This window comes from Hyperolius riggenbachi, chromosome 5 (assembly GCF_040937935.1).
Source record: "Hyperolius riggenbachi isolate aHypRig1 chromosome 5, aHypRig1.pri, whole genome shotgun sequence".
In the NCBI taxonomy this organism is placed as follows: domain Eukaryota; kingdom Metazoa; phylum Chordata; class Amphibia; order Anura; family Hyperoliidae; genus Hyperolius; species Hyperolius riggenbachi.
In genome coordinates this window covers 280373589-280386261 of record NC_090650.1, presented here as the reverse complement: position 1 = coordinate 280386261, position 12673 = coordinate 280373589, and the positions used below count along the sequence as shown (strand labels likewise).

Genomic DNA, 12673 nt, shown 5'->3' with positions numbered 1-12673 from the left:
ATGACTTTCCAGAGCAGCTAAGTACAAGTTGTTTATCAGATATTCATGTAATTCACAGATTATTTGTGAATCCCGTGTGACTACATGATCACCGTAGTATAGCAGAAATCCGCCATACGCACAAAGTCATTGTGCCAAAGTGTCATTTCAGCAGCTGCAGTTACTTTCTCCCTCCACTGAGGGTCAGCCTTGAGCCATATATTCAATATATTCTTTTTTTTTTTTTTTTTTTTTGTACAGATGATGGCATTTTCAAAGCTGGTGAAGACAGATCAGAAATGTGGGGGGCATCAGAAGTTCAGGAAGATGAAAACACTAAAGTGGAGGTTCCGGTTGATCAGGTAATTTGCCTTGCAGCTTTTAAGCTATCAAATGGTAATGAGAAAAAGAAAAATAATACAAATTGTTAGCCCGTTCAACACCAGCAGCTGAGGCTGGAAAGCTATAAAGGGCTCATTTCAAACCTCATATTCCAGCAGCTAATTAAAGTCGAAATGCAGACGAGTGCTTTTAATTTGAAGCATTCAAAGCATTTTCAAGCTATTTTTTAAGAATTAGAAATTGGGAAATGTTACTATTTTAAGGGGTGATTTGCATAATGTTAAGTTTGCCCCAGGTAACCTTTTATGAAAACAGCCCTAAGAAATGCTGCTTCGGATTCAAAGCAAGTAACCCGATGCGGCAAGATTACATTTAAACTGATCTTTATAGCTCTGGCGGTACATGTATTACAGCTCTTTTTAAATATCTTCTGAATGTGTAATTAGGAATGCTGCACTAATTGGAACAGTGTGTGCTTTGATGTCATCCTTTTTAAATTCACTGGCCAACCAGGGATGACACCTGAATTTCTCAAGGCTTCCTCAGGGAACTGGTAGTAAACAACACAAGGTGAGACAATCCCTGAAAGGATAACTGTAAATGAAAATCTTTCTAACATAAAGCTTTAAAACTTTGACTAAATAATACAAAATCCATTACATTATTCCATGAACACCCATAAAGATACTGTAATTGAGAAGTGCCATTGCTACAGCACAGAACCTTGCCTACCTTGCAGTCTGCCAGTGCACTGCATGCATGTTTAGCTCCTTACTACATATGGTTCTATATTCTGTCTTAAAGACCAGTACACATGCTAGAGTGTTCTCATACAAGGTGACCAGTTGGAATCTAGCATTAGTACAGGTGTCCCTGAGGTCACTGGCGAATCTTTAAGTGAACATTGTTCCCCTCCTTAGTACCTCACATGTGGAAGCCACACCGCCATGTGGTGTGCAGTTGTTCTTCCCCCAGGGCAGGTTCTAGAGCTTTTGCCACCTGAAACCTGTCTTTCCCAGGTAAGAAGTGTGACTAGTACCTGCCCACTTTCCCCCCTTGTTCCATACTCCCTCTGGTAAGAATTGTGGCCAAATTTGGTGTTACTGACTCCCTCCCTCCCTCTGTTTTGAAGTGTGGCCAGATTCTGTGTTTTGCATCCCCTCCCCCAAGCAAGAAGTTCAGCCAGTATCTGCCCCCTTAGTAAGAACTACTTTCTACTACCATCTTGTATCTGGCCCCCCTACATTCGGATTCTCTGCTACGCACCAACCTCTGTGCCTCCTATAAATAGTGTCCTGGGCCAAGGGGGGCCGTCTGTGCTTCTCATCATTCAACACTCTCCATAGGCTCCTGATGTCACATGTTAGGGTTTAGTGAAGAAGGGGGCAGAACTGGACACTGGACTACATTTTGACACCTGAATAAAATGATTCAGGTGGCTTCATGGTAGGGCCGGCCCTGCCCTCCCCTCCGCCACCTTCATAGGAACAGAAAATGCCTGTAAAACATTGGAGCCCAGTATCACCTGCAGGAGCAAGTTTGATCCAGGCAGGTAAAACAAATTCAGCTAAAATTGTGCATGTGTATGCACAGTTACACCATGAACTCAGCATAGTTTTTTGTTATGTTATAAATGAATCTTGATATTATTTGGTGGTGCATTGTTTGCATCATTTGTATAGTCTAGGTATAAAGTGGAACTCTGGGCATGACATGTCAAAAGAAAACCTTTATACTCACTTCTCAAGTGAGACTTCCAGACATACTTTGGCCTTCTCTTCTTTCTTACACAGCTGTATGTCTCTTCTTTCCAGTTGCCATGGTGGCATCCTTCTAGACCTCTTTCAAAATTTCTGCCATTCTAAAAATGGGAACTATGGAAATGGTGGGATTGATAGGGCCATTATCCTCTTACTTTCCAATGCCTGGGGTGGATGGCTATTGAAGACACATTGGTGGGATTGGTTAATAGCAGTATCAGGAAATAAAAGACCAATGGATTAACCACTTAAGGACCAGGCTTGTTTGCGCTGATCTGTGCAGCGTGGGCTCTCCAGCCCACAGCACGGATCAGCAGTGAGCCTTGGCGATCAGACTTCCCCCCTTTTTTCCCACTAGGGGGATGTCCTGCTGGGGGGGTCTGATCGCCGCCGGCTATTTTCAATCAGCGGGGGGGGGGCCTCCTCAAAGCCCCCCTCCGCAGCGATTTTCCGCCTCCTTCTCCTTCCCTCCCTCTCCTCTTCCCCCTGGGCGGCGCAGGGCGGAGATTCGTCCTGCGCCGCCTCTAATAGGCTTCAGCCTATCAGAATGCGATCTGCAGCAGCGCCGTATGATGTAAACAGCTGGGATTTCTTCCCCGCGTGTTTACATTTCGCCTGTGAGCCGCGATTGGCGGCTCGCAGACTGTTCACGGAGACACCCTCCGTGAACTGACATGGAAAGGCCGCTCGTTCGTTTCCATGTAAAACCACTTAACACCTAGGTCCGCTGATCGGCTGACCGTGGTAGTTAAGTGGTTAAAGATGAGCAGGTCTGAGGACTATTGGGAGCCTTACTGAAGTGTGTTTGTCCTACAGGTTCATTTTTGGGGGACAAGCCAAGTTTTTTTTTAAAGAGATATGACTGGTCCAAGAACATATAATAATCATAAAAAAAGAAAGGGACACCGAGAGTGCAATATAGTATAGTAAGTTGTGATACCAGGATAAGAGCAACAAAGCATATGAATATACTCACAAACAAGGGTTACCACAAAGGCAACCACTGTAATAGCAGGTAAATGTTGGGGGTGATAAAAAAAAATGCACCCTGCAAGAAGAAAAACACAGAGACAACAGGAGCCCAAATGGTGCAGTACGTCACAGTAATGGGAGAAGGGTGAAGAGTAGGTGCATGGATTATACTCACAAAGGCAGGCCACCGAAGGGCAACCAACCAGAGAGTTGGTGATGTATAACCCCGACTCCACTGGGGTGACCAGGCAGAGCTGGTGATGGTCGCACTCTTAGTCGAAAAAAAACAAACCCTCAATTGACCTATGAATGGTCAAAGAGGGATGATACTCCTCCAAGGGAGGGTAATGGCACAGGATAAAGGGAAAGAGGCACCCAGGTATGATAAAATTACATTAAAAACAATAAAAATAAAAATGATGAGGTGGCTTACCTCAAAGAAAACAACTTCACGTGTTAGATGAATTTTGATTGATTTAGTAATGAGAAGGGAGGGTCCCACCTTCAGCACGCCCAACATACAGGTCCGACAGCTACAGACCCCCCCAAGGGGCAGAAAGTTTTACCATCCTCTATCAGTGGAGTTTGCCCTGTCACATGCGCGTTGCATCTCTAGAGGAGTATCCAGTATACTGGCACCATCCAGTTTCTGGAGCAGCGCTCAGGAGCAAATACCGTGTGCACAGCCAGTACAGTGTAGTAGAGCGCAGGATACAAGTGGACATGACTCTGTGGGAGGGGTTTCACTATAATATCAGCCATACAGAGCTCCCTGATTGTCTGTTTAAGAAAAGGTAAAGATTTCTCATGGGAAAGGGGGTATCAGCTACTGATTGGAATGAAGTTCAATCCTTGGTTATGGTTTCTCTTTTAAGAAGTATTTTTACAATCTGCAGTTATTTTCTTAATTGAGTAATAATGATTTCTGTCATGCATTCCATGTCATTGAAATGCTGCCATCAGATGATAATGGTTTCTGAAAATAACTATTGTCTACAGTCCTGCCAACTCATACCTCTGACAAACAAATTTAAGCAGAGTGTATGGCTAAGCATGTTGATCACAGGTGTCAAACTCCAGGCCTGGAGGGCCAGATCCATGCCAGTGTTTAGGATGGACTGAGAAAGAGAGGAATGTGTTCTACCTGATTGACCACACCTTTCCTGATTCAGACCCATCAATTAATTTGAGCCGTGTCAAAAATGTGTGAGGACACTCAGCCCTCGAAGGACCAGTTTGACATCCCTGATGTAGATTGACTAATGGGAATAGGTAGAGCTAACTTTTCAACCGGAGCTGACAGATAAACAGATTGGATTACAACTACCATACTAAAACTCTCATGAGGCAGGGAATACACTTGACTGTTTTCGTGCACGTTTTCTGCACAGAAAAACTGAGAACTCATGTAAACCAATGGGGTAGTCCACACTTAATGCGTTTTTCACGCGCAGAAAAAAACTGAAATTCTGCATCATGATTCTGCACATTTTGTCAGTTTTCTCTATAAGTTACATTAGCTGCTAGGAAAAAACGTGCGCGTTTTCCTGCATATAAACACACTTGGTGTGCAGAAAAAGCATGCAGAAAAACGCGTGCGGAAAACTGAAAGACAAGTGTGTTCCCTGCCTCAATGTAGTTAAAGGTGGCTGGACTATTGCAGACACTTTAGAGACCCATTGTTTCTGAAAATCAGTGGCGTTATTACTCCTAAAGGAAATACGGCATTTCCCAGTAGATATTCATAACCTTAGGTAGTGCAAAGAATAACTTTGTCAAAGAAAGCAATAAAAGTAATGCTTTTATGGTTCAACATGGGAAATATTAATTTCCAAAGATTACATTGATTTGCCAACCCTGATGAACCTCAACAAGGTCTTTCCTCCAGAAGCAGATTGGTCCAGCACTGACCTATTTTCTGACCTTGACCCTTCCCATTTAAGAAGTGCAACCATTATCCCCCCCTCCCCCTTAGTAAGAGGTTATTTTTCATTCAGTTAAATGAGGCATCAACCAGCAGGGTAGATTAAGCGGTATGTATTGTTCAGCCACCCAGTCAGTTGGGCCCAGGGTGAGCCGAATGATAGCTCACCCTACTGCTGCTAAAAATTCTGGGTGGCGTTAAATACTATTCCCCCTCCAAGCTGTAGTAACTCAGAGGGAGAAGTAGATCAGGGTCCGGCACCTTAATTACGCTGTATAATAACATTACATGAGCGCTTGCCAAATGGCATGCTTTGAGATTAAGACCATACAGGTCCATAAGCAGAGCAAAAGATGTAGGCCTCCACACACCACCCTGTTGAAAGGATGTCTCCCCAGTATAGGAAGCTGGATGTTCCCTCAGTATAGGTAGTCAGATGCCCCCCTAGTATAGATAGCATTCTCTAGTATAGCGTGTCGGAAGTTCCCCTAGTATAAGCAGCCAGATAACCCCCTCCCACAACAGGTAGCTAGATGATCCCCCCAGTATAGATAGCGAAAAACCCCTCCAGTATAGGTAGCCAGACTACCCTCCAGTAGAGGTATCTAGATGCCGCCCCCCAGTATAGGTAGGCAGAAGACCCCTCTAGTATAGGTAGCTGGATGCTCTCCTAGAATAGGAAGTCAGATGCCCCCCCCAGGATAAAATAACTCTCCAGTATAGGTAGCCAGACTACCCTCTAGTAGAGATATCCAGATGCCGCCCCTCCAGTATAGGTAGGCAGAAGACCCCTCTAGTATAGGTAGCTGGATGCTCTCCTAGTATAGGTAGTCGGATGCTCCCCCCCCCCCCCCAGTATAGATAGCATTCTCTAGTATAGCGTGTCGGAAGTTCCCCTAGTATAAGTAGCCAGATAACCCCCTCCCAGTACAGGTAGCCAGATGATCCCCCCAGTATAGGTAGCCAGATGACCTCCCCCGGTACAGGTAGCCAGATTCCCCCCCATAGGTAGCCAGATAGCCCCCTTCCCCAGTACAGGTAGCCAGTTGTCCTTCCAGTAAATATACATGCTAAGCAATTCATATAAATACAGAGTCAACTAAAATGTAGTACATTTAGTGTTCCATAGCTTACCTATATATTTTGTATATGCTAGTTAATTAATCACAAGTACCAGCTATGGTGGCATCCAAGATACAGCTTAAAGTGAAGGTGAAGTGAGAGAGATATTGAGGCTGACATTTTTACTTTAAAAAAATGAAAGTTGCCTGCTGCTGTTCTTGTGATCCTCTGCCTCCAATATTTTTAGATATCATCCCTGAACAAGCATACAGATAAGATGTTTCTGACTGAAGTTTGGCTAGATTAGCCCACATGCTTGTTTCAGGTGTGTGTTTCAGATACCACTAAAGTGAGAAAGATCAGCAGGGCTTCTAGGCAACTGGTATTGTTTAAAAGGAAATAATGCTTCTCACTTCAGGCTCCCTTTAAACATGTTTACTTTAGTAAATTTACCTTTATTGATAGCCTGCACATATTAAAGAAAACTGACAATATAGTGACCTGTTATATGAGTGATGATTCCACACACATCCTGCGAGAGGCAACGTTTACAAGCATTCAGCTTTGCCATGTACCTGCTTACCAACTTGGGTTGGCTTGAGGAAGGGGACTGACATTTCTGTATTTCGAGACCTGGCTGAAAAAAAGCCAGACAAGCAGGAAGGGAGGACAGGCAATTATAATGCAGGAGGAGAGCAAAAGCAGCTGTGGGCACATTGGCAGAATTTAGGTAGCCATTCATCTCTAGACTTGGCAGCCGATCAACCATACGATTCGATAATTATTATGAAATCAAATGAAAATGTGTGCTGCCAATGGCATGCCCGATCGACGATGCAACCAATGTACTGATCGGACATGCTGCAAGATGTCAGGTCGTCATGTGGTCATAGTCAATCAGGTGCGCAGTAGTAATGAGAAGCGATATATCGGGACGAGCAACAAAACGTGTATATATGTGCCCCCCCAATGTGTGCATTTATACATTACCTGTCCTACGTTGCCCACTGAGTGTCCATCCATCTTCCGCTTCTTCTATTTGCATCTCACATGCCGTATAGTGCATGTTGCGCGTCTGTGACATCACACGCATCACGCGCTAAACGCCCGTGGCTTGTGAAGCACAAATGGAGGAGTTGGAAACGGAAGAAGTATGGGCACGATGCAGTAGTCTCCATAGAACAGGTAATGTATTAATGCACACACCGGAGGGGGGCACATTTTTACACTTGAGGGAGCCGATTCCCAAGAGACTGAATGCTGAAATCGAATTGGGAATCTCCTGCGGTGTATGAGCAGCTGACAGATTTTCTCTAATCAGATTCGGTTAGAGAGAGATTTGTCTCTTGGTCGAATCTCCCAGTCATTGCTATATGTATGGGCACCTTTAGAGAGATGTGCTACAACACTTCCCACTTACAATGTTTGGTGGTTATGAGTAATCAGCAGTCTGGGCCGCTTTTATTCTTTACCAACAAATAGCACCTGTGTGCAACGGGGTTGCAAAGAAGGCATTCTTTCCTGGTCACTGAAGATCTGCATGTTAGAAGGATTTTGTTTCAGTTGCATATTTAAACAAATTTGATGTACACTATAGTTCATGAACTGTTCATAAGAAAGACTGCTCAGCTTCTAAATGTTGTACCTGTAATTATTCTTAATTAATTTGTGCACAGGTGAGGTGTAAATGTCACGACTACACATGATCATTATTACATTCATCTGGTTGCTAGCCACAAATGGCAACCCCAGGCATTTGAGGGGTTAAAGGATAATGCTAAAATGGTCAGGTTTTCATATTAGCAGTGTAGTAGCAGATTCCAGTTCCAGCCTCTGCTGTAATTAGCTCATTAGCTTACATTACGTTCAGTATGTTTCTGTACAATAAATGCACTCTAAGATGATTTCCGAGTAAGCAAATTAGCACAGGGTCGCACAGTTCATAGAGTGACAACCAGACATTAAAGTGAATGCCAATAATGCATGCGGTGACCAAAGAGAAAGCCGTGTTTGAAGAAGACCGGCCTCATTCTCTAGCTATAACTAATTATTCCATTTTTTGTGCCATAAATCACTAACTTTCCAGCAAGAAGTCTCCAGGGATTTTCAAGTAGGGGGCCTGAAAATGTCTCAGTATCGTAATATGGGTATGTGTTAGTATTTTCTTTGATTAACACTGTTTTAACCTATTCGGTAAGTTTAGGTTAACAGGCTATAAACAGAGAATTAGCAGTAAAGTAGCTAGAGCGCAGTTAACTGTTAGGCAACGATCAGTATATATATGATAAGTTATAACTTTTCTCTGGACTGTTTACTACATTGGGAATTAAAAAAAGTGAAAAATTGAAGTGCGTTGCAGCAGGTGGCTCTGACACTGCTATATACAGTATTCACCAGAATATATGTACAGTACAGACCAAAAGTTTGGACACACCTTCTCATTCAAAGAGTTTTCTTTATTTTCATGACTATCTACAATGATTCACACTGAAGGCATCCAAACTATGAATTAACACATGTGGAAGTATAGTACATAACCAAAAAGTGTGAAACAACTGAAAATATGTCCTATTCTAGGTTCTTCAAAGTAGCCACCTTTTGCTTTGATTACTGCTTTGCACACTCTTGGCATTCTCTTGATGAGCTTCAAGAGGTAGTCACCTGAAATGGTTTTCACTTCACAGGTGTGCCCTGTCAGGTTTAATAAGTGGGATTTCTTGCCTTATAAATGGGGTTGGGACCATCAGTTGCGTTGTGGAGGAGTCAGGTGGATACACAGCTGATAGTCCTACTGAATAGACTGTTAGAATTTGTATTATGGCAAGAAAAAAGCAGCTAAGTAAAGAAAAACGAGTGGCTATCATTACTTTAAGAAATGAAGGTCAGTCAGTCCGAAAAATTGGGAAAACTTTGAAAGTGTCCCTAAGTGCAGTCTCAAAAACCATCAAACGCTACAAAGAAACTGGTTCACATGCGGACCGCCCCAGGAAAGGAAGACCAAGAGTCACCTCTGCTGCGGAGGATAAGTTCATCCGAGTCACGAGCCTCAGAAATCGCAGGTTAACAGCAGCTCAGATTAAAGACCAGGTCAATGCCACAAAGAGTTCTAGCAGCAGACACATCTCTAGAACAGCTGTTAAGAGGAGACTGTGTGAATCAGGCCTTCATGGTAGAATATCTGCTCGGAAACCACTGCTAAGGACAGGCAACAAGCAGAAGAGACTTGTTTGGGCTAAAGAACACAAGGAATGAACATTAGACCAGTGGAAATCTGTGCTTTGGTCTGATGAGTCCAAATTTGAGATTTTTGGTTCCAACCACCGTGTCTTTGTGCGACGCAGAAAAGGTGAACGGATGGTCTCTACATGCATGGTTCACACCGTGAAGCATGGAGGAGGAGGTGTGATGGTGTGGGGGTGCGTTGCTGGTGACACTGTTGGGGATTTGTTCAAAAATGAAGGCATACTGAACCAGCATGGCTATCACAGCATCTTGCAGTGGCATTCTATTCCATCTGGTTTGTGTTTAGTTGGACGTTCATTTATTTTTCTACAGGACAATGACCCCAAACACACCTCCAGGCTGTGTAAGGGCTATTTGACGAGGAAGGAGAGTGATGGGTGCTGCGCCAGATGACCTGGTCTCCACAGTCACCAGACCTGAACCCAATTGAGATGGTTTGGGGTGAGCTGGACCACAGAGTCAAGGCAAAAGGGCCAACAAGTGCTAAGCATCTCTGGGAACTCCTTCAAGACTGTTGGAAGACCATTTCAGGTCACTACCTCTCAGAGCAGGGACAAGGTCCTCCAGCACCCAAGGCTGATACACCAAAGTGCGCCCCTCCATCCCTCGCACCTCAGCTGTCACACACTGATTGCTATTAGACTAAGAGGGCCACAGGGCCCACAAGCTCCCCAACACCTTAATCTCTAGTTATCTGGCTTGCAGTCACTGCTATGTATTCCCTTTTCTTATTTCTTTCTGCTTCATACACAATTAGGAATGACAGCTAAATGAATTGTGTGCCCTCTCCTACACTACGCCCTGAGGCTGGATTCTCTCCAGCCTATGCCTCGGCCCGGCCCTGCTACCTCTTGAAGCTCATCAAGAGAATGCCAAGAGTGTGTAAAGCAGTAATCAAAGCAAAAGGTGGCTACTTTGAAGAACCTAGAATATGACATATTTTCAGTTGTTTCACACTTTTTGGTTATGTACTATACTTCCACATGTGTTAATTCATAGTTTGGATGCCTTTAGTGTGAATCTACAATGTTCAAAGTCATGAAAATACAGAAAACTCTTTGAATGAGAAGGTGTGTCCAAACTTTTGGTCTGTACTGTATGTGGTGCTGCTGATGTCACATGATGTGTCGCCTGTCATCCGATAATGAACCTGGGAGCTCAGCCTCAGATCAGTGTTGATTTTCATGTTCAGATTTTCTCTAAAGAAAAAGAACCATAATTACATATAGTATAATACAATAAATTATTCAAGATACCCACATGAGGACCATAGGCTTACACCCACCTAGTGACTGGGCTATTTTTTTTACAATTCAGGGCTCTGCAGCTTTAAAAACTCACTGCAGAGCCATACAACAGAGCACACAAATGAACCCCCCCCCCCCTTTTCTGTCCACCAACAGAGTTTTCTGTTGGTGGGTTCTAATTGCTGCTGCACACAGGTTTTTTTAAATTAATTTATTTAGTGTTTTTATTAATAAAAATTTCTATTTTTATTTAACCTATTTTGGTTCCTGGACGTAGAAACTACATTCAGGAACCATGCGCGCTACCGCGCGCTCCCGCGGCCGATCGCGCGCGTGCATGCGCACTCCCGGCCGCGGATTCGGTAGCCACGGAATTAGTGTATCGGGCTATGGTGCCTGATCACTGATTCCTCTCCCCCGCTGAAAAAGCGACAGCTTCTCTCGGAAGCTGTGCTTTTTCTGGCTGTTTCCTCCCCTCTGCGTCACTCTAAGAGTGTGTTACGCTTAGAGTGACGTCATGTAAACAAACTCATGGCCGCCATCTTGTGGCCAAAAAGTAAAACTACAACTAAAAGTAAAAATTTTTTAAAACAGCACACAATTACATTATAAAACTCTAGTTTACATCCCACCCTCCCAAAAATACCCAAATAAAATGTTTAATATAAATAAACAAAAAACATTACAATTAAAAAAAAAAAACTTAAATATTTACCTAAGGGTCTAAACTTTTTAAATATTGATGTAAAGATGAAATATTTCTATATTTTTTTTATTTTAAACCTGTAAATAGTGATAGATGCAAAACGGAAAAAATGCACCTTTATTTCCAAATAAAATATTGTCGCCATACACTGTGATAGGGACATAATTTTAACGGTGTAATAACCGGGACATATGGGCAAATACAATACGTGAGTTTTAATTATGGAGGCATGTATTATTTTAAAACTATAATGGCTGAAAACTGAGAAATAATTATTTTTTCCGTTTTTTTCTTATTCTTACTGTTAAAATGCATTTACAGTAAAGTGGCTCTTAGCAAAATGTACCCCCCAAAGAAAGCCTAATTGGTGGTGTAAAAAACAAGATATAGATCAGTTCATTGTGATAAGTAGTGATAAAGTTATAGGCTAATGAATGGGAGGTGAACATTTCTCAAGTGAAAACGACGGAACGCGAATGGGTTAATTTTTCCTCCCCCCGACAGCCAATGAAATCCGATCGCCCGCTAAGCCTCGGCTGTCCACTGGAGAGGCTTAGAGAGTGATAGCTATAGATTGCAGCACTGTACAACGTAAATAGATGGCGGTTGTGTAGTCTAACTGTCTCCTAGCAGTGATTGCTGCTGGGAGACTGATGGCGGAGCAGGGCTCCATCATTCAAGCGGGGATGGGTGCGCATCGACGCACGTGATCCCCTGCAAACCACGCCCCCAGGACTTAACGCCAATTGGCGTCACACGGTCCTGGGGGAGCCGCCACATTCACGCCTATCGGCGTCACACGGCCCTTAAAGGGACACTTAAGTCAAACAAAAAAATGAGTTTTACTCACCTATGGCTTCCAATAGCCCGCTGCAGCTGTCCGTTGCCCTCGCCATCTCCCTCCGATCCTCCTGGCCCCGCCGGCAGCCACTTCCTGTTTCGGTGACAGGAGCTGACAGGCTGGGGACGCGAGTGATTCTTCGCGTTCCCAGACACATTAGCACCCTCTATGCTGCTATATGGTATATAATATACGCTATAACAGCATAGAGGGCACTATTGTGACTGGGAATGCAAAGAATCACTCGCGTCCCCAGCCTGTCAGCTCCTGTCACCAAAACAGGAAGTGGCTGCCGGCGGGGCCAGGAGGATCGGAGGGAGACGGCGAGGGCACCGGACAGCTGCAGCGGGCTATTGGAAGCCCCAGGTGAGTAAAACTCATTTTTTTTGTTTGACTTAAGTGTCCCTTTAAGAAGTTAAATATCCTGGTTTTAGCTTTAGAAACACTTCCTATAACTATAAATTGCTGTATATTGGTATGTAGTCCTGCCCTCCCACTAAAGCTTAGCTTGGGCTCTTTATTATGCAGAATTACCCCACCCCCAGCATTCTGGGAGATCTTTTCTACTGGCTTTAGAACTCTCCGTAAACAAACATT

General features: G+C 43.7%; 1 protein-coding gene across 3 annotated transcripts in view; it reads left to right on the top strand.

Annotated features, from left to right (window-relative positions):
- Nucleotides 1-12673, top strand: part of DCDC2 (doublecortin domain containing 2) — a 276455-nt gene that overhangs the window by 243488 nt on the left and 20294 nt on the right. For all 3 annotated transcript variants that reach the window (XM_068236975.1, XM_068236974.1, XM_068236973.1), the window contains one exon: nucleotides 241-341. In XM_068236975.1, coding sequence (XP_068093076.1) covers nucleotides 241-341 — 101 coding nt within the window. The remainder of the gene's footprint in view (nucleotides 1-240; nucleotides 342-12673) is intronic.